General features: G+C 36.1%; 1 protein-coding gene across 1 annotated transcript; it reads left to right on the forward strand.

Annotated features, from left to right (window-relative positions):
- Positions 1–1,188: 1,188 nt before the first annotated feature.
- On the forward strand, positions 1,189–20,083 carry PIR121 (transcription activator). The gene is made up of 30 exons (XM_016349832.3): positions 1,189–1,504; positions 1,890–1,962; positions 2,130–2,194; positions 2,294–2,371; positions 2,614–2,733; positions 2,854–2,924; positions 3,121–3,213; positions 3,518–3,587; positions 3,775–3,839; positions 3,987–4,182; positions 4,335–4,486; positions 4,814–4,907; positions 5,026–5,217; positions 5,548–5,759; positions 6,726–6,873; positions 7,539–7,707; positions 8,183–8,259; positions 8,811–8,981; positions 9,173–9,249; positions 9,340–9,442; positions 9,603–9,722; positions 9,817–9,960; positions 10,152–10,295; positions 10,874–11,017; positions 11,650–11,737; positions 12,373–12,500; positions 12,769–12,976; positions 18,535–18,707; positions 19,155–19,364; positions 19,557–20,083. Exons 1-30 carry the CDS (start codon positions 1,451–1,453, stop codon positions 19,749–19,751), a joined length of 3,834 nt encoding a protein of 1,277 aa, XP_016205318.1. The 5' UTR covers positions 1,189–1,450; the 3' UTR covers positions 19,752–20,083.
- Positions 20,084–20,972: the final 889 nt, after the last annotated feature.

Genomic DNA, 20,972 nt, shown 5'->3' on the forward strand with positions numbered 1-20,972 from the left:
GATCTGACATACCATTCGCGGTGAATTTACTAGCAAGGTATAGTTCCTCTCCAACCAGAAGACATTGGAGTGGAATCAAACAAATTTTTCGATATCTTCATGGAACGGTTGATATGAGATTGTTTTATCCCTAAGGATCCAAGTCACAACTAGTTGGCTATGCAGATGCCGGATACCTGTCTGATCCACATAAAGGGAGGTCTCAAACAGGATACCTATTCACATATGGTGGTACAGCTATATCATGGAGGTCCACGAAACAGATGATAGCAGCAACCTCCTCTAATCATGCTGAAATACTGGCGATTCATGAAACTAGTCGCGAGTGTTTTTGGCTGAGGAGTCTGATTCAATATATTCTGTCATCATGTTGACTGATTGATCATAAGATAGCTCCAACTGTCCTGTTTGAAGATAATACAGCATGCATTGCTCAGCTTAAAAGCGGATACATCAAATGTGATAGAATAAAGCATATTTCTCCCAAATTCATCTTCACTCATGATCTTCAAAATCAAGGGATAATTGATATCCAACAGATCTGCTCAAGTGACAATCTGACAGATTTATTTACAAAGTCACTCCCAAAATCCTCCTTTGAAAGATTGGTATATGAGATTGGGATGCGCTGATTTCGAGACATCAACTGATGTTGACAAGAGGGGGAGACTTTACTCTTTTTTCCTTGGTCAGGTTTTTTCCCATTGGGTTTTTCTTGACAAGGTTTTTAATGAGGCAGTCCCTATCACTAAAGGATGTTGTACTCTTTTTCCTTCACTAAGGTTTTTTCCCACTGAGTTTTTCTTTAGTAAGGTTTTAACGAGGCAATAATCTTAAATGGTCATCCAAGGGGGAGTGTTGTGATAAGATAGCCTAAGGTGGATGTCCATTTTCCACAAGGCTCATGTTTCCAAAGAGAATGTTATTTAATGTAGTTTGAAAAACTACTATCATATATGCCTATAAATAGAGGCTTATGTATCTGATGATAACACATCAATAAAAAGCATTTCTTTTCTCTCTCTACGAAGCTTTTCTTTCTCTTCATATTACAAATATAGTATTAATATATAAATCATAATTATTATAGTAGGATGATATTAATATTAGTGAATATTAATATTAGAGTCTTTCATTTATATTTCTTTATTTTATCTTTCTTATTTAGTTATTTTATAACATAAATCTGCTTTATGCTGCATACCTGACAGAACACAGAAAGTATAACGGAAAATACAGCAGAGTAGGAGGGCATTATGGTCCACATAAAACATCATACCTGCTCTTCCTTGCAATTGAAGGGTCCTCCAATGTACCAACCGAATGGTGAAGTGGGGAGAGATTTAGAGAATTAGAGAAAGAGGGAGAGAGAAAAACAAACCAAATCAATTGTAGTTGATCTCACGCTTTGTTTTTCCCTTCGATTTCAACTTCTACAATCGCAACGGCCATGGCTGTGCCCGTTGAGGAAGCCATTGCAGCTCTTTCCACATTCTCGCTTGATGTAACAACACTTCATTTTTCTCTTCCTTTTCAATTTTATTTCTGCTACATTTTCCTACTTAATTTTGTTGCTTAACTTGAAGTTCGCTTATGGATAGTTCTTTGCATTGTTCATACTCTGATTCTTCTGTAATTTACTTAATCCCAGCTGATTCTAATTGTAGAAATTTTCAATTTGGTTTTTATAAGTTGCACAAGCTTGTTTTAGACGTCCTATCCGAAATGTTTAGTAGTCAAATCACGACTGAAACAAACTACTGATCCGTGACTATTAGATTTGCGTGGAATGCAATTTGATGTTGAAGTTCTAAATTAACCTATTTATAGGAACTTGAGGTTTTTGTTTAACTATATTCGAGTCCTTTTTTTTCGCCCTAATGTTGTAGGACGAGCAACCTGAGGTGCAGGGACCTGGAGTGTGGGTGTCAACTGAGAGAGGTGCAACAGATAGTCCAATAGGTACTGTTGACCTGTTGTTTATGCTTCCATTGTTCTTTTATGGATATTTTATGAACTTGTGTTGTTATTGTTCTTAAACACTTCATGCATTTCAGCCTTTTTTTCGAATTACAAATATGCAATGCATGGCTGCCTAGTAATTATCATGTACTGGCCTCCTTTTGTAGAGTATAGCGATGTTTCTGCATACCGATTATCTCTATCAGAGGATACGAAAGCTCTCAATCAGCTGGTATTCTGCTTTTGGGCTAACACTTAGATCTGTTTGTTAGATGATTTTCATTTTCTTTTTAATTATAAATTTCTTACTGCTAATATGAAAACAATGTAGAACATCCTTACCCAAGAGGGGAAGGAAATGGCATCAGTGCTTTACACATATCGCAGTTGTGTCAAAGCCCTTCCACAGGTGAATTTTCTCTTTAGTTACATCTAGTTGTCATTCTGCAAGTGAAAAAAGTCGCACTACTTAATTGATAGCTTTACATAATGCAGCATGATGTTTTACACACAGCTATTTTCTATATCACTTTTGGTTTATTGATAACATACACTATTAAACTTCTGGAGGGGAGGTACATTTCAAAGTTTTTCATTTCCATACATGTATACTGTCTCTTGTAATTTATACATTTTGCCACAATGGGGCAGCTTCCTGATTCGATGAAGCAAAGTCAAGCTGATTTATATTTGGAAACATATCAAGTTCTGGACTTGGAAATGAGTCGTTTGCGTGAAATTCAGCGATGGCAAGCATCAGCTTCATCAAAGGTATGAGATGTTGGTCACTTGTTGTATGGACCTTTTTTTAATTTTTTCTTTCCTTTTCAGAAACTGATAGATTCAGATATAGCATGTTAAGTATATCTGTCTATGTCATTTTGAATGCAGTTAGCTGCTGATATGCAACGTTTTTCTCGGCCTGAGCGACGCATTAATGGCCCTACAATATCTCATTTGTGGTGTGTTATGGTGCTTCATCATTTATTATTTATTTATTTATTTTTCCTTTTATTTTTTTTATCTTTTAATTGATAACCTTATTGGCATTCTTATCTTCAACATCCTATTGGATTATATCACTGGGCGGCCACTCCCTCCTTTCATTTCACACAATTTGTGTCGTTATATTTATGATATTTTTATTCTTGACTCCAGGTCTATGTTGAAGTTACTTGATGTTTTGGTGCAACTTGATCATCTTAAAAATGCTAAGGCAAGCATACCTAATGACTTTTCTTGGTATAAAAGGTAAGTATTTAATATCTGACTGTGTCACTTTATCGTCAAGTTCAGGATCTTCAAATTTTCTTGAGTTCAGTTTGCCTCTGCTTTTCAATGTATCTGATCTTAGAAATATGGACTCGTCTTTTAGTAATTTGTGAAACTATAAAAGTCACTCAGAACATTGGCAAGCTTTCTACTATATATGATCTGCATGGTAATCTTTAGGGTAATAATCATGCGAACACCTTTCTGATCAGTTTAGAAATTTTAAAACTACTTGGTGAAATTTCACATTTGTTCTTTTTAATTTTTCTTCTCTACTTTTCAGAACTTTCACACAAGTCAGCGGTCAGTGGCAAGACACTGATTCAATGAGGGAAGAGTTGGATGATTTACAGGTACTTAATTATTGATATTTCCTTGTTTATGGCATGTTGAATGCTCTGAATTTATTATGTTGTTGATTGCTTAAGAGATAATTTATCCCAAAATTTTCCCCTTGTTTTTGGCTTTTGTATTGTTACATTTTTTTGGCCATGCCGAACCAAAGGTGAGCTGTGTTTGACATTTTAGTTGTGTGTGCAGATTTTCTTGAGCACAAGATGGGCTATCTTGTTGAACCTGCATGTTGAGATGTTCCGCGTGAACAAGTATCCTATATATGATATCTATTTGATGTACTGGCATAATGTTACAAACAAGAACTAAGAACACCTATCTGTAACTAGTTTTTAGCATGTCACCATTTTTATTATTCTCCTCTTTCAGTTCTTCTTCGATTCCTTGACTTGAAATAGTGTGGAAGACATTCTTCAAGTACTTATAGTCTTTGTTGTAGAGTCTCTGGAATTGGACTTTGCACTTCTCTTTCCAGAGCGCCACATACTCTTGCGTGTCTTGCCCGTTCTTGTAGTCCTAGTGACATCATCAGAGAAAGATAGCGAGTCTCTGTACAAGAGGGTGAAAATCAACAGACTGATCAATATATTTAAGGTATTATTGTATTTGTACGTGATGATGTCATTCTATCAACTGGTTTATGAAAGAAATGTTATTATTAGATTATGTGAAAATTTTGCACAGAATTCTTTTCTCTTGTCAAGAAGTTTAAATGTGTATTTTTCTCTTCTCTTCACTTTTGACAGAATGATGTGGTCATTCCTGCATTTCCAGATCTGCATCTGTCTCCTGCTGCAATTTTGAAGGAATTATCAACATATTTTCCAAAATTTTCTTCCCAAACTCGACTTCTTACCCTTCCAGCACCTCATGAACTTCCACCTCGCGAGGCACAAGAATATCCTTCAAATTGTTTTTGTGTTTTTACACATAATCTGATGCTGATTTGTAATTGTTGAACCAGTATTTCATTCCATGAAGGGATAGATTTTCCATTCTTTTGTGGCTTACCTGTTGTCACTTTCACTGCATATGGTTTATTATGAATGTGACACATCATACTTAGGATAGTTTTATTATATGGTTCATTATATCGTTTATTGTGGTTTACCTGTTTTTATATGTCTTGGGTTCGGTATAGTTTTGCAATCCAAGATCTTTTCATAAACTTATGATGTGCCTTTGTTGTGGTACCTTTAGAATGTAACCTTGACATGAGAGACACATATCAGAGACATTATCTGATCATCAATCATATTGGAGCAATTCGTGCTGAGCATGATGATTTCACAATTCGTTTTGCTTCAGCAATGAATCAGGTGCTGCACCTCTGCTCTGCCTGGGCTGCAAAAGAAAAGCTCTTTTTGAAATCTTATTTGTTTTTTTTTTCTGTTAATTGCTTCATACCATTTAAAACTGGCTACTATGTTTTTGCAGCTTTTGTTGTTGAAGTCAACTGATGGCTCTGATGTTGATTGGAGCAAAGAAGTAAAGGGTAACATGTATGATATGATTGTTGAAGGTTTTCAGCTATTAAGCAGATGGACTGCACGCATCTGGGAACAATGTGCTTGGAAGTTTTCTCGACCATGCAAGGATGCATCCCCATCATTCTCAGATTATGAAAAGGTGAGGATGCTCAAGATGCCAATTTTATTTTCATGTTGATGACAAAGAATTTTACTATTTATCACTTGATTAACCTGTTTATTATATTAGCTAAGAGCTTGTTAATTAACCACTTAGCATTTATCACCCACTGATGCATTTATTAGGTTATGCTGTTATACCCTTTGGGTGCAACCCTTTCCCGGATTCTGCAAAACATGGGATGCTTGTGCTCTGGGGTCCCTTTTTACTATTTACGGCTTTGAATCTAGTTACCATAATCTGGTTTAAGTCAAAGTTAGCTTCAAAATAACTTGGAGAAATATTTTTCTGCAAAATGTTTTCTCGTAGGTTGTACGATATAATTACACTGCAGAAGAAAGGAGAGGACTGGTTGAACTTGTAAGCTACATAAAGAGTGTTGGATCTATGATGCAGCGGTGTGATACACTGGTTGCTGAGGCTTTATGGGAAACAATACATGCTGAGGTTCAAGACTTCGTCCAAAACACATTAGCTTCTATGTTACGGACTACTTTTAGAAAGAAGAAGGACCTGTCTAGGTAGGATCCAATTTCACGTGACATTGTATAAAATAGTTAGTTTTTGCAGCTTCATGTTGAAACTATTCATGAAAGTCCTAAAATTGCTCCTGGGGTGTCATGAAACTCTAAGGTACTCGTACCATTGCAGCTAACTAAACAGATAATGCACATAATATAGCAGAATATAGTGTAACTGTAAGCTAGTAGATAATGCAGAGGATAGAATGGAGAATAGAAGATGGAATGGAAGCTGAGGGGCTGAATGGTATCATTGAGGTATCATGCTCTCCTCTGTGATGATGTTATTGAATATAAAGAATGAAATAAGAATGATAGATGGTGGCATTTGAGAGGCCACAGGGTCCTGCCCAGCCTAATTTCCAAGATCCTTCCCTCTAACTCTCTTCTCCTCTCTTATATAGAATGTTATTTCTCCTTCTCCCCTCTAACAAACACCACTACTGTGTGAAGCTGGCAGAGTTAGTTACAAGACTTTCCACGCCCAAAATACCCTTACTTTCTATTTCTTTCCCCTAAACCATATATAAGGTATGTTACAATAGCATCACTTTTGTGTATCAGAAATATATTTTCTTCATTAGGCAACTTGAAAAAGGGTTGGTTTGAAGATACAATTTTATGTCTGAGGAAGTAGATAGGATCAAGAGAGACAACTTGTTGAAAGTACATAAGTGATCTGAGATTTGGGAAAACATTCTCTCTTTCTCTGGTAGAGTTTAGACAATTGAGTGGCCATGGTTTTCAAATTTGCAATTTTGCACTTGTTTCAGTCATTTTTGAAGTCAATTTTTATTTCTAAAACACAATATTTGATGGTTTAATGAATTTTTTTCTATGATGGTTAACTTCCTGATAGAATTTTGAAAGTGGTTCTGTGATTGAATAGTATGCATCATATAATAGTCGTTTCTTGCTTAAAAAACTTAAATCACTCGATTCAATCACCCTAATGTGTACTTTTAGGATTCTTTCGGATATGAGGACCCTTTCAGCTGATTGGATGGCTAATACAAACAAGTCTGAATCCGAGTTACAGTCCTCACACCATGGAGGTGAAGAAAGTAGAGCAAACATATTTTATCCAAGGGCAGTTGCCCCTACCGCTGCTCAGGTTTGCTTTCAAATTTGCTTTCTGAACTGTGCTGTATAACTTGTACCCATTGATTCTTGATATGCTTACACTTGAAGAGCGATATTCATATGAATTCTTATCAAAGCTAATTATGAATTCTGCTTTTTGTGTAGATGTTTTGTTGAACTAGCAAGCTTGCATATGGGATTTAATAGAAAGCAAATATGCAGCTTTGTTTTGAAATATTGCAGAGACTTAGAAAGTCATTTATGGAATCATGCATTCTCCCCCCCCCCCCCTTCTCTCTCTCTCTCTCTCTCTCTCAATTTTTGTTTCTAAATTTTAAATTAGATTTTAAAACTCTGCCCTTATGTACGAAATTTCCTTCAGGTTTCCATGTATTCACACTGTTTGATTGATATTGTTAGAGGAGAAGTGTATTGAGCATTGTCATGAAAAGCTTCTACATCCCTGCTTGTGCTGCTTTTGGAGTTCTTTTAGTGGATTTCTGTTGTTTTTTTAATTTTATTTTTTATTTATTTATTTTTATTAATCGATATTTGGTCCATCCTATGCATACACGTCATGTACATCCTGCTTTTGTGTCTTACATATACTTGAATGCAAACATTGAAAGTGATGATATTCTACCTACTGAGTATTCCACCGAATTTCCAATTGCTTAATTAATATCTATGATACAGGTGCACTGCTTGCAATTCTTAATATATGAGGTGGTTTCTGGTGGTAACCTACGGAGGCCTGGCGGACTCTTTGGTAACAGTGGCTCAGAAATTCCAGTTAATGATTTAAAACAGCTGGAGACTTTTTTTTACAAGCTTGGTTTTTTCCTTCATATTTTGGACTACTCAGGTAATGCTCTTTTGTTGACCCTGGAATATATATTGTGACAAAGACTCATCCTTTGGGCCCATTATCCATTGATAGATCCAAAACCTACACCAACAGTCTCTTCAATCTAGCTGCCCCGAGCTCCAAATGGTTCATCTCCAGTATTAGGAAGCTAGTTTGGAAATTGTATATTCTCTATCACATCTCTGTTAACAAAAATCATATGGTTGCACAAATACTCCTGGCTTCACACTGCACCATTTCCATCCAAGGGCTTAGCCCACTCTTGTCTGATGGAACAGAAGTGTAACTAGAACACTACCCAATAATTGAAACAATAGTAAAGAACACTTGTAGTGGGGTTGACATATGCCTGATTATGAACAGAATTGCATTGGAATAAAACATCATTTGAAGCAGTTAAATGATTTAGAATGCTTTGCTTCATTGCCTTGTTACTTTTAGTGTAAACTAACTTATGTGATGATTCTTGCAGTGACAGTTGCAACATTGACAGATCTTGGTTTCTTATGGTTTAGGGAATTTTATTTAGAGTCTTCGCGAGTAATTCAGGTAATACTCACACCACTAGATTATTTGAACTACACATCTTTTTCACCATAAACACTCCTTGATGGGAGCAGTGTAAAAAATATCATTGCTACTTGCTACATATTTTCCAGTTTTTCACTCAGAATCTATTACTCATTTGTATTTGAACTACATGACCAAATAACGGTAAGCTAGCAGCTTGAAATGTGTAATAGAGCTTATTGCTTGGCTTCACATGGATTCGTTTTCATTTATTTTCCCCCTCTTTCTGTTTGTTTGTGTTTTATAAAAATAATATAAGAAAGATGATTGGTATATGTTGTGTATCTGATCTTTCCTCACACTTGTTTATAGCTTTCTATGAATTTACATATGCTGACAAGATGCCATTTTTGTATTTTAGGGTTTTTAATGTTACATTTCGAACTTGGTTATTCTACTGCATTTCAAGCTTTAACTGCCTGACTCATGGCCTGCTTACTTTTCTCTCATTTTTTTCCCATTTTTCTTCCATGAATTTATTTTTCTACCACCATGCTTGTACTAAAATTGGTCAAAATGTTTCCGTGCAGTTTCCAATTGAATGTTCTCTTCCATGGATGTTGGTGGATTGTGTCCTTGAATCACCAAATTCTGGTCTTCTTGAGAGTGTTTTGATTCCACTAGATATCTATAATGATTCAGCTCAGCAAGCATTGGTGTTGCTCAAGCAACGGTTTCTGTATGATGAAATTGAAGCTGAGGTATTAGACACTTCCATCACAATGTTAAATGATTATTTAGTGAATTTGTGTAGTACTATAATCTTTAATACAGCTTCTTTTAGGTGTAGAGTCCTCATATTCTATAATCTAAAGTATAGTAAATTAATGGAAGTAACTTGTATTCTTTCTCTTTTCCATGCTCCTGCAATTGATCAAACCTTTCTTGACAGGTGGATCATTGTTTTGATATATTTGTTTCGAAATTGTGTGAAACCATTTTCACATATTACAAAAGTTGGGCAGCAAGGTAGGCTGGGTTTCTAATGACTTATCCAGATTTACTTTTGATTATTTTATGTACTAACCTGTTTTCACCGTTGGTGCCAAAATTGTGCAGTGAATTGCTTGATCCTTCCTTCCTCTTTGCCTCAGACAATGCAGAAAAGTATTCTGTGCAGCCTATAAGGCTCAATATGCTGTTGAAAATGACTAGAGTGAAGGTTAATGGATTACATCATATAAACTTTTACCTCCGAAGATTTGCTTTGGTGGATCGATGGGTTATCTTGTATTGTTTTGTTGTTTTTTTCTTTTTTGGGATATAGTTTAAATTTGAGTAACTATTATTCTTTCATATGATCAAAATCATTTGATGCACAGTTGCTTGGAAGGATGATTAATTTGCGAAGTTTGATCACCGAACGGATGAACAAAGTTTTCCGTGAAAATATTGAGTTTCTGTTTGATCGATTTGAGTGTCAGGATCTGTGTGCCATAGTGGTTAGTCTACTTTTTTTCCACTTCCCTAAGCCAACAACTATGTTCCTCTTTCAGAATCCATTAACTAAAGCGATACTCTACTATTTTATTTCAGGAAGTAGAGAAGCTATTGGATATCCTAAAACATTCACACGAACTACTGTCGAGAGATCTTTCTGTTGACTCTTTCAGTTTGATGTTGAATGAGATGCAGGAAAACATTTCTCTTGTTTCATTTTCTAGCCGACTGGCCTCACAGGTATATCCTTTCATACTAAGGATCTTTTAGCTTGATGTCTCTCTGCGTTGTGCATTAATAAGACATCTTGCATTGAGAATTAACATTATTTTTCTAATGTTAAGTCCTCTTGCAGAAACCGCAATCTGATTTCAGAATTGATTCGTTTCCTGCATTTTGATAAGGTCGTCTTTATTTTTTTGGCATGCTAGATTTGGTCTGAGATGCAAAGTGATTTTTTGCCAAATTTCATCCTCTGCAACACCACTCAACGTTTTATCAGATCATCAAAGGCTGTTCCTGTTCAAAAGCCATCCATACCTTCTGCTAAGCCTAGTTTCTATTGTGGTACTCAAGTACGCATTCCTGTTGCAGCAATTTTCATTTAAGAATATTTGAAAATCAATTGTAATAGTGTCGATTGCTTAACTATCTTATGCTATGGTAAACATAAGATACAGATACTTCCATTTTTAGCACAACTGAATACATATGTGTGTGTGAAATAAGTTTATTAGACTGGTGTCTCTGTTCAATTTTGTTTATCTTGATTTCCATTGGGAAGTCTAACAATGTACGTGTCTTGTGTGAAACCTTGATATAAATGTGCCAAATGGAAGTCTGACCAAATTTCTTGGATTTCAGAGCATTTTTTTCCAGATCCCCTGCCCCCCTCTTTTTAAACTATCATTCTTTTGTGTTTTTTTGTATTAGTTTCTGTTTTTGACACACATCAAGTTATATCTATATTTATATGTGTATATAGTGTATGTGACAGAGCAAGAAGTGAATGTTTGTGTATCTGTATTAGTGTTTTACTAATTTCTTTCTGTGCATACAAGTTCCCCTCTTGTTTTGGTTCCCCCTTTTTATAAAAATCTTCTGAAAGAGACATACCACTTTCTTATCATTTTACTCCATCTCTATATGCTAGGATTTGAATTCTGCTCATCAAAGTTTTGCACGATTGCATAGTGGATTCTTTGGAATGCCTCACATGTTTTCTATTGTTCGACTTCTGGGATCCCGATCATTACCTTGGCTTATTAGGGCTCTTCTTGATCACATATCAAACAAGGTATTTCATTTTTATGTCGGCTAAATGAGTTAGTTTGACTGACACTTGCTGATCTGTGAAAACTCCTGAAATCTTCCTTGCTTATTATGATGAAAATTTTTTACATATCAAGGGTAAACCTTTTATCATAACACAGAACTATTGCATCCATATCTAAGACACCTATGCCATCTGTCAGTAACAGGCAATGTAGTACAGAATTTTTTGGATTGTTGGAGAAATGATGAGGTGATTCTGAATAAACATGTGAAAATGAGTTAGAACATTGAATGAATTCATGTGTTGATAGGTTCAAAATGATATGCTCAGTGCAATGGGATATTAGTGGCAACATGTTAGATCATGGATTAATTCAAATATAGATCCACATTGAATTTCAGAGAAACTTAAATAGTTGTGTCAGAATCTTTTACCATGCCCCTTTTTTAAACCTTCTAGCTTACTCCTCCTCTTTTCGTCTTAGGAACCCAATGAAACTTCCTAGCTGTTTTAACCATATTGGGTACTGATTTTGAGTTATGGATTGCACATTTATGAATTTGGTGCATGGTCATTCGTGTCTGTATTTTTTACATTATATTATAGAAAATCTAGAGGTGGCTCACTGACAATGTACTGCCTGCCATTTTCAGATAACTTTGCTTGAACCAATGATCACAGGGTTACAAGAATCCTTACCCAAATCAATTGGACTTCTGCCTTTTGATGGAGGTGTGACAGGTACAAGATGACATTTTCCTTTCACTGTACCTTTTTTTTTTTGGTCTGAAATTTTTCTGTGATGTTTAAATGTAAAGTTCTATCAAATCATCAAAAAAAAAAAAAAAAAAAATTTAAAGTTCTATCACATCTTGAAAGAAAATTATCCTTAATCAATAGTCACGGAAATTCCAAAAAACTCGGTATATATTTGTGCAGAAAGCAGAATCATTCACAAAATCAGGGCATGTTTTGTTACATAACCTATGCTAATAGTTCTTATATTTGGATATGCATGTATTGTACCGCATTCTGAATTCATGTAAGATAGGCATTAATCGTAGGGTGCCTGACTTTCTAAAATGAGCATTAATTATTAGTAGCATATATTTCCTTGTCCTTGTATGTATATATGGCTTCTTTCTTGGTCTTGCTTTAGAGTCAAAAGTACTCAATTGATTTTGAATTTGGAGATCATTGGTGGAGGACAATTAAACCTTGAAGCACAGAAATGTTTTACTAGAAATGCATTAATACAGCTATATTTCACTGTCATCACTCGTAGTGTCTCGTAAACAAAATATCTTTACTATGAAACCCAGTACAGCACATACATGATCAAATCTGTGAAATTAGTTCTTTGATTATCTCTGCAGGGTGTGTCAGACTTGTGAAAGAACATCTTAATTGGGAGACAAAATCAGCGCTGAAAGCCGAGGTTCTTCATGGCATAAAAGAGATTGGAAGTGTACTATACTGGATGGGGCTTCTAGATATTGTATTGGTCAGTAACCTAGTGCAGCTATCAATTTATTTATCATTTGTTTTGACATAGCTGGGTGAGTGAATAAATAAGTTTTGTTTCGACACTAAGATCGAACAAGTAAATCTCAGAGAAAGGCTTTTTTATCCCTTGCAAATAGGGAGGAATAACCTTTTATTTCTCTTTACTCAAGGACTCAGCATCTCTTCTTTGTAAGAGATTGTGATTTTTTCTTTTCAATGTTTTCTTGTTGCTCTCTTTAATGATTAATATGCTGGATCTGTGACAGAGAGAAATAGATACTAAGAATTTCATGCAAACTGCTCCTTGGCTGGGCTTACTTCCTGGAGCCGATGGACAAATATTAACTACTCAAGATAGTGGTGACAGCCCTGTTGTTAGTCTCTTTAAATCAACTGCTGCTGCGATGGTTTCATATCCTGGTTGCCCTTCTCCTACCTCTTTCCACATCATGTCAAAGCAAGCAGAAGCAGCAGGTAATTGGATGATTTCCAACTTCCTTTTCTGTTGACTTGCCGTATTCCCCAGTAAAAATAAAATATAAGGTGCACGTGTTGGATGTTAAGAAGATAGTTGAAAACTGGAGTTCTTGTAGCAATGCTTGTGCAGCAAGCAACTGCTGTAACATGCAGTAGATGATGTTGAACACATAGATAGATTAACAGAGAAGAAGAGAGTAAGCAAGAGTAAAAGAGAAACAATTGTAATGATCTATGAAACTGAATTGAATTACAAACAGTACCAAACCAAGAGGTATATATATACACAGAAAGAGTAAAGCAAGCTCACTCTAACTACTCAACTAACTAACCACACTACTAACTAAACTTCCAGCTCTATGAGTCATTTACAATATTGTCCTTCACACCCCCCTCAAGCTCAAGTCAGACCTTGGTATGACTCTGAGTTTGTGCTTCAACTTCTCAAATGTAGCAGCAGAGAGTGGCTTGGTCAAGATATCAGCCACTTGATCTGTCCTAGGAATATGCATAATATGAAGAGCATTCTTTCTCAATTTATCTCTGATCAATTGAACCTCCAACTGAAAATGTTTATATTTATCATGCATCACAGGGTTAGCAGTGAGTAACACAGTACTCAAGTTATCATAATAGATTGTAGGTGAAGTAGGCAATCGAATTCCAAGTTCTTCTAACAGATTCCTAAGCCAAACAAGCTCAGCCTCACAAGATGCTGAACTCCTGAATTCTGCTTCTGTAGAGGACCTGCTAATCGTTGCTTGCTTCCTACAAGACCAAGAAATCAGATTAGCACCTAAAGAAATGCAAAAACCTGAAACTGACCTTCTGCCCTCCAAATCTGTTGCCCAATCTGAGTCACTAAAGCCATACAGCCGTAGTGTTGACATTTGTGAAGAACAAGACCATGATCCTTGGTCCCTTCAAGGTATCTGAGCACCCTCTTGGCTGCTTTCCAGTGTGCCAAAAAGGGAGAGTGCATGAACTGGCTGATCTTACTAATAGCAAAGCGAATATCAGGTCTAGTGACGCATAAATATTGCAATGATCCCAACATTGTTCTAAATAACTTGGATCTTCAAACTTTTCAGAACCACTAGATAGGAGTTGTAGTGAAGAGATCATGGGAGTAGGCATTGAACTAGCCCCTGCCATGCCAAGTTTAGAAAGTAAATCTTTGATATACTTGGTTTGAGAAAGGTGCAATTGACTTGAACCAGTATACCAAGGAAGTAAATCAATTCCCCTAAGTCTTTAAGGGCAAAAACAACATCTAATCTCTTAATCATATCACTGATTTCATCAGATTTATCACCAGTTATAATAATGTCATCAACATCGCATAATATGTACATAGTAGAAGATGCTGTTTTTCCAATGAACAATGATGTGTCAGTTTTAGCATTCTGAAAACCAAAAGTACATAAAGTGTTGCTAAGCTTAAGAAACCATTCTCTAGGAGCTTGTTTCAAGCCATAGAGAGATTTGTTAAGCTTGCAAACATGTGTCTCAGCATGTTGTTCAAAACCAATTGGCTGTTTCATGTAAATAATTTGATGAAGGTTACTATTTAAAAATGCATTGTTAAAATCAAACTGTCTAATTACCCAATTTCTGGATAAAGCCAAACATAATACAGTCCTAATTGTTGTTGGTCGAATCACTGTGCTGAAGACTTGATCAAAATCAAAGCCCCCCTCATCTTGATAAAAACCTTGTGAAACTAGTCTGGCTTTGTGTTTCTGCACACTTCCATCAGGGTTTTTCTTAATAGAATAAACCCACTTAAATCCTATAACCTTAGCATCTTGAGGCTTAGGAACTAAAGTCCAGGTATTGGTTCTAAGCAGGGCATTATACTCATCTTTCATAACACTTTTCGATTGAGGAAATTGAAGAGCAACCTTAGCGGTCTTAGGAAGTTGTTCATCATATGAATTAGTGGTCACATCTGTAATAAACACCTTAGGCCTAGAAGTTCCAATTTTAGATCTAGTTAGCATAGCATGTGTGTTTGTGCTTGTGTCAGAAGTTATATTAGTGTTGGCATTAGCAGATTCTTGTTGATTAGAAGAAGGAAGAACTCCAGATATAGGGATAGTGTCACTAGTTGGAGATATGTTAGTGTTGTGATCAATAGAAGTCTGATTAGGATTAGGAGAAATAATAGGAGTACAGTTATCAACATTGCAATTATCATTTTGGACAGATTTAGGCAAATTAGCAGAAATAGTAGGATGGTTATTAGAATTAGTGAAAGGATCCTGAGGATTAGTACTAGACAAGAAATTTGAATTTGCAGGGATATTGTTATTTGTATCATGTTGTGGAACACTAATTAGAGGTCCTATGCTGGGAATAACTAAGTCAGATTTAAGTAAGACTGTAGAAGTTCAAGAATTAAACAACTCATTATATGGAAATTGATTTTCCTCAAACAAAATATTCCTTGAAATGTAAATCTGTCCATTTGGTTGCTAAGCACTTATACCCTTTATACCGAGAATCATATCCCAAGAAAATGCATTTTTGCTATCTAAAGTCAAGATTAGTTTTGTTATATGGCCTAAGCAAAGGAAAACAAGCACTACCAAAAACCCTTAAAGATTGATAATCTGGAAATTGGTTAAAAATAACTTCAAAAGGAGATTTGTTAGATAATACCTCAGTAGGAAGTCTATTTATCTGGTATGTTGCTGTCATTACAGCTTCATCCCAATGAATCATAAAGCTGCCAAACTCATCTCGATGAGATGTCTATGCTTTCTCTCAGCTCTACCATTTTGTTGAGAGATATATGGGCTAGAAAACCTGTGATGTATCCCTTCTTGCACCATATAATCTGCAAAAGCTTTTGAGGTGTATTCACCACATTATCTGATTGCAACTCTTTAAGCTTGCAATTTGTTAGTCTTTCCATAAATATCTTGTAGTGTTTGAAAGCATTAAGAACCCGTGTTTTATTAACCAATAGAAAAGTGCAAGTATATATAGAGAAAGCATCTATAAAAGTTACATAGTATCTAAAACCAAGGTGAGAAATCAAAGGTGCTGGGTCCCAAACATCAGAATATACCAATTATAGTGGGGCAGTATTGTTGTAAGAGATTATGGAAAAGGAAGATTATGCATCTTAGCACGAGCACAGTTTCCACAAACATTAATAGCAGAATCTGGAATTTTATTTGATGTGGTAAGATTACACTTATTCAATATAGTTTTTACAGTTTTAGTGGCTGAGTGACCTAATCTCTTATGCCACAAATCAAAGGAACATCTAGAGACAACTAAAACATGCGGTGACAGATTGGATGAGCAATTCTTTGGCACAAATTGGTAAAGTCCATTCTTTCTAAAACCTTGTAGTAGGAGTTTCTGTGTAAACTGGCATTTCACAGCACAATGATAAGCATAAAATCCAAAATAAACACAATTATCTTCGGCAAACATAGAAACATTAATTAGATTTTTGGTAATTTGTGGACAATGTGTTAATTTCTGTAGAGAAAACCACCATCTTGAATTTATAGCATAAAGAAAAGAACTACCTGTATGTGATATGGGAATACCTAAGCCATTACCAAGTTGAACTTGTTCTGGACCAAGATATTCTGAAGATGTAAGCATACTGGATTGATTGGAGGTCACATGATGAGTAGCACCTGTATTAGGGTACCAAGAAGGATCTGACACTATGCTAGGAACAGTGAGATATGCAGATGGATTGTGGAATGATGTTGCTGGTGGTAAAGGAGTGGTGTAAGAAGAATTGGATTGTGATGCTATGGTTGACAGATTTGAAGATGAATTGGATGAGTTTGAGTTATTAAATTGGGATTGAGAAGGGTGTGGTATTTCTTGGTTAAATCGATGGAAACAATTCCATGCAACATGGACCAAACGTACCACAAACTTGACACTGAGGTCTGTTGTTACCATAGAAGGATCTACCTCCTCTGCCAAAACATCCACCACCTCTACCTCTTCTTCCACCATTAGCTCTCAGATTGGTAGGAATCTGTGGAAAAGAACCTTGTGCAATATATGCCTGAAACATAGAGTTACCAGGTTTTCTGAATTTCTCATTCATATCATCATGTGTGAGCACCATAGTTTCCACTTCAGCTAAGCTGAACATCTCAGATTTAGAATTAACGATAGTCAATAAAACATGATAGTCTTCATTTGGCCCTTCCAAGATTGCTTCAATGTATTGATCAGAGGTAAGAGGCTCTCCCAAGGCAGTAAGAGAATTTGCAATGTTCTTGATTTGAGAGATATAGTCAGAGGCATTCAAACCTTGATGGTCTTCAGCTGAGTCTTCAATTGCTTGATCTTGTATTTGGTGGACTTTGCAAAATAGTCTTCAATCCTTGCCCAAATTTCAAAAGCAAATGTACATCCAACCATCTTATTCTTGATTGTTACATCGAGCAAGCATCCAAGAAATCATATTATAATTATCCTGGTGCCATTGCTTATCCTTTGAAGTTTCAATACCTGCAACTTGATTTTCTGGTGAGTCATATTGAAGAGGAATTCAATTTTGGTGAAGATGATCTTGCAGATCTTGCCCCCAAATTGCAAATAGTGCTTCTTGTTGCGAAGTCTTATGATTTGTCTCTGTCAATTTGTCTGCAATTGGGTTGAAGGGTTTTTGTTGAAAGAAATTAGACGGGAGGGAAGCAATTGTTTGAGGTGTGATTTGAGCATTTGATTTGTTGGAGTTGCCTGAGTCTTCATCAGAGTCTGCCATGTGTCTTTGATCCTCAGCTTTTGATACCATGAAGGAGTTCTTGAAGCAATGCTTGTGCAGCAAGAAACTGCTGTAACATGCAGTAGATGATGTTGAATACAGAGATTAACAGAGAAGGAGTAAGCAAGAGTAAAAGAGAAACAATTGTAATGATCTATGAAACTGAATTGAATTACAAACAGTACCAAACCAAGAGGTATATATACACAGAAAGAGTAAAGCAAGCTAACTATAACTACTCAACTAACTAACCACACTACTAACTAAACTTCCAGCTCTGAGTCATTTACAACATTGTCCTTCACGAAAACTAGCTCAGATTATGACAGGAGGAAGCATAGTTTAAAGTACAAGGTATTTCAAAAAGATGGTGGAAATTAAATAAACAGAAGTAGGAACAAACAATATTTATTTATAAAACCTTCTATCAGTATGATGTGGTGGAGATAGCTGTTCTGGTTCTGGACATATTCCATGCCAGATTGATGGCAAAAAAATTGAAAATGGAATTTCTAACAAAAGAGCTGCAAGCTCCAAAGTGATTTGCTTTTGTGACTGTACCCTCCCAAACATGAAAAATGCCTCGAAATTTTTTAGGTGCAGTTTGCTATTCGCACATCATCAACGATAGATTTTCATGCATCTTCAATTTAGTGATTTATAGTGTTTATCCCATTTTTCTTCACATTTTTTCCTAGTGATGATATCGGCCTTAATGTTATGTTATATGTACATTTACTTTTGTTGTCTTGTATAAATGAGCATTTTATTTTTGCTGATGATGTTATTATTATTACAGATCTTTTATACAAAGCTAACTTGAATACTGGAAGTGTCCTGGAGTATGCATTAGCTTTCACCAGTGCTGCATTAGATAAATATTGTAGTAAATGGAGTGCTGCGCCCAAGACAGGCTTCATTGATATTACAATTTCTAAAGATTTCTACAGAATATACAGTGGTCTCCAAATTGTAAGGAGCAACTTTCCACAAAACTATGCTGATTTTTTTTTAAAGTACATATATACCCCTTTTCCTTTTTAATAGTTTTCTAGTACATTTAAGGCGTTATATAGGATTCGCTAACCTTCACTTTCTGCATTAGCATTTGTGGTGGGGTTGGACGGGTCCATATCCCTCTCTCTTTCTCTCTCTCTCTCTCTCTCTAATACTCTTCTTGATAGAGATATAACCATTCATGTGTCTCTTCTTATCAACTTAAACTTACAAAGAAGTCTAGAGTTCGATTATTGTTGACCCCAAAAGAAAAAAAATCAGCATAAGACAAATAAAAAGAGAAAGAAGACCTATGCAAAAATTCACGCAATTCCAAAAAGCCTAGGTTTCATGACACTTATATTTATTTGTTTTCTTTTGGTTAAACTTTAGTTTGACTTGGTCTTTGCTTGGACCACATAGGGATACTTGGAAGAGTCTGCAGAAGTGTCATCAAATAGTCATGAAAGGCTAGGAGATTCAGTTGCTTGGGGTGGATGCACTATAATATATTTGCTTGGGCAACAGCTACATTTCGAGCTCTTTGACTTTTCATATCAGATACTCAATATTGCAGAAGTAGAGGCTGCATCTGTCATACAAACACATAAGAACTCACACTTTGCTATGCAGGTTTATATTTCTTCCTCGATTCAAAGCCAAAGAACCTTTGCTTATTTTACGTAATTATGATCCGTTATATTTATCAAGTCATTACTGCATATGCCTAGATAATTATTGTGTATTTCTTCAATATACTAACCTATTATAATGTCTAGAGGTGAAATCGAACTTCATTGATCGCATTTATTATTCTTTCAACAGGGATGGGAAGTCTTATTGGAAGCAATGAAAAAGGCAAGGAGATTAAATAACCATGTATTCTCCATGCTTAAAGCACGCTGTCCGCTTGAAGAAAAGACAGCCTGTGCTATTAAGCAAAGTGGTGCTCCATTGCATCGCATAAAATTTGAGAACACAGTATCTGCGTTTGAAACACTGCCGCAGAAAGGTTCATAACCGATCCGTGTTCCATCAAATTGTGTGCCGTGTCCTCTTTCTCCGTATATATGTAACCTTGTGGTGTATATGTAATTTAAAGCAAGCATAGTATGTAAAAGTTTAATGAGTCGAGGTTGCTATTAGGTGGAGTAGCACTTTTTGCCTTTTATTAGGAAAATGTGTTATAGGGATTTGAAATTGATTTGATTTGATTTTTTCCCCCTTAGTTTAATTACGAGTTGTGGTAGTGGATAAGATATAATCTATCAATACATTACTGCTACAGTTCGATTTGCGTTTAAGTCTTACTTTATTACGATATTAACCACTTTTTGGTCATGGGCTTTCAATTATAACTCGTAATATTGTAAACATTTTGGCATGCACGTCGTCGAACCAGGTGGGTGTATTTAATATCAGTGGTTGAAGGTTTGGTTCAAGTGGTATCTTATATGTCTCCAAAACAGCCACATATGAGTTTGAATTTGGCTTTTAGTCAGTAGTGAAAACAAAAAAAAGGAACATATATAATGTATGTGTGTGTGTGTAGTTGAGCATGTTTGTTGCAAAGACAAAAAATATTTGAAAAAATTATGGGTGAAATTTTGTACGATGAGATTAGCGTTCAAAATCCTTTTATGCACCTTCGCAACCTTTCATGTTAGGACTTAGGAAACATGGTATTCAGGTATTACTAGTAAGACTGTTCGGTACCTCAGGGTTCCGGACGGGTCGGGATAGAACCCGGTGAATTGGTGGGGATGAGCTTGAACTTGGGTCTGCTGTGAGTGGTGTGCAAGTGAACGACTTCCCGAACTCTTCGTATGATATGGGGGGAGCAACCTGCAAAGACGCTCCGACGTCCAAGTCAGGAAGTATGCAGGTCGCAGAGAATAAGGGTGTTGTGACGTACCTTGGGGGAGGGGTAGGACCCTCCCCATATATACCGTGTCAGAGGTGGGCCCTTCATGAATAGACCTACCTTCCACGAAGTTTTTCCTTGCCAGTTGTTGCCAGGTGAGCTGGCTTCCAGGAGGAGAGGTGTCCGGGTCAAGGTCCGGGCGCGTGGTACCCCGTAGAGCGGCCGCCCGGATCCGACAAAGGCGCGTGTTGGCTGGGTCGGCCATGTGGCCAGTTGGGCTGGGCCACAACAAAGACCAAGAAGAATAAAGTCTATACCACTTATAAAAGAAAGGTTAACATTTATTTAGGTAAGTTAAGTTTCACAAAAGTTCCTAA

Source organism: Arachis ipaensis, chromosome B6, assembly GCF_059453495.1.
Source record: "Arachis ipaensis isolate K30076 ecotype BB chromosome B6, ASM5945349v1, whole genome shotgun sequence".
NCBI lineage: Eukaryota > Viridiplantae > Streptophyta > Magnoliopsida > Fabales > Fabaceae > Arachis > Arachis ipaensis.

Coding starts and splice junctions, on each gene's coding strand:
- PIR121 (XM_016349832.3), top strand. CDS start 1,451: ATGGCTGTGCCCGTTGAGGAAGCCATTGCAGCTCTTTCCACATTCTCG. Junction 9,250..9,339: donor TACAAAAGTTGGGCAGCAAG/GTAGGCTGGGTT, acceptor AAAATTGTGCAG/TGAATTGCTTGATCCTTCCT. Junction 12,977..18,534: donor AAAGCAAGCAGAAGCAGCAG/GTAATTGGATGA, acceptor TTATTATTACAG/ATCTTTTATACAAAGCTAAC.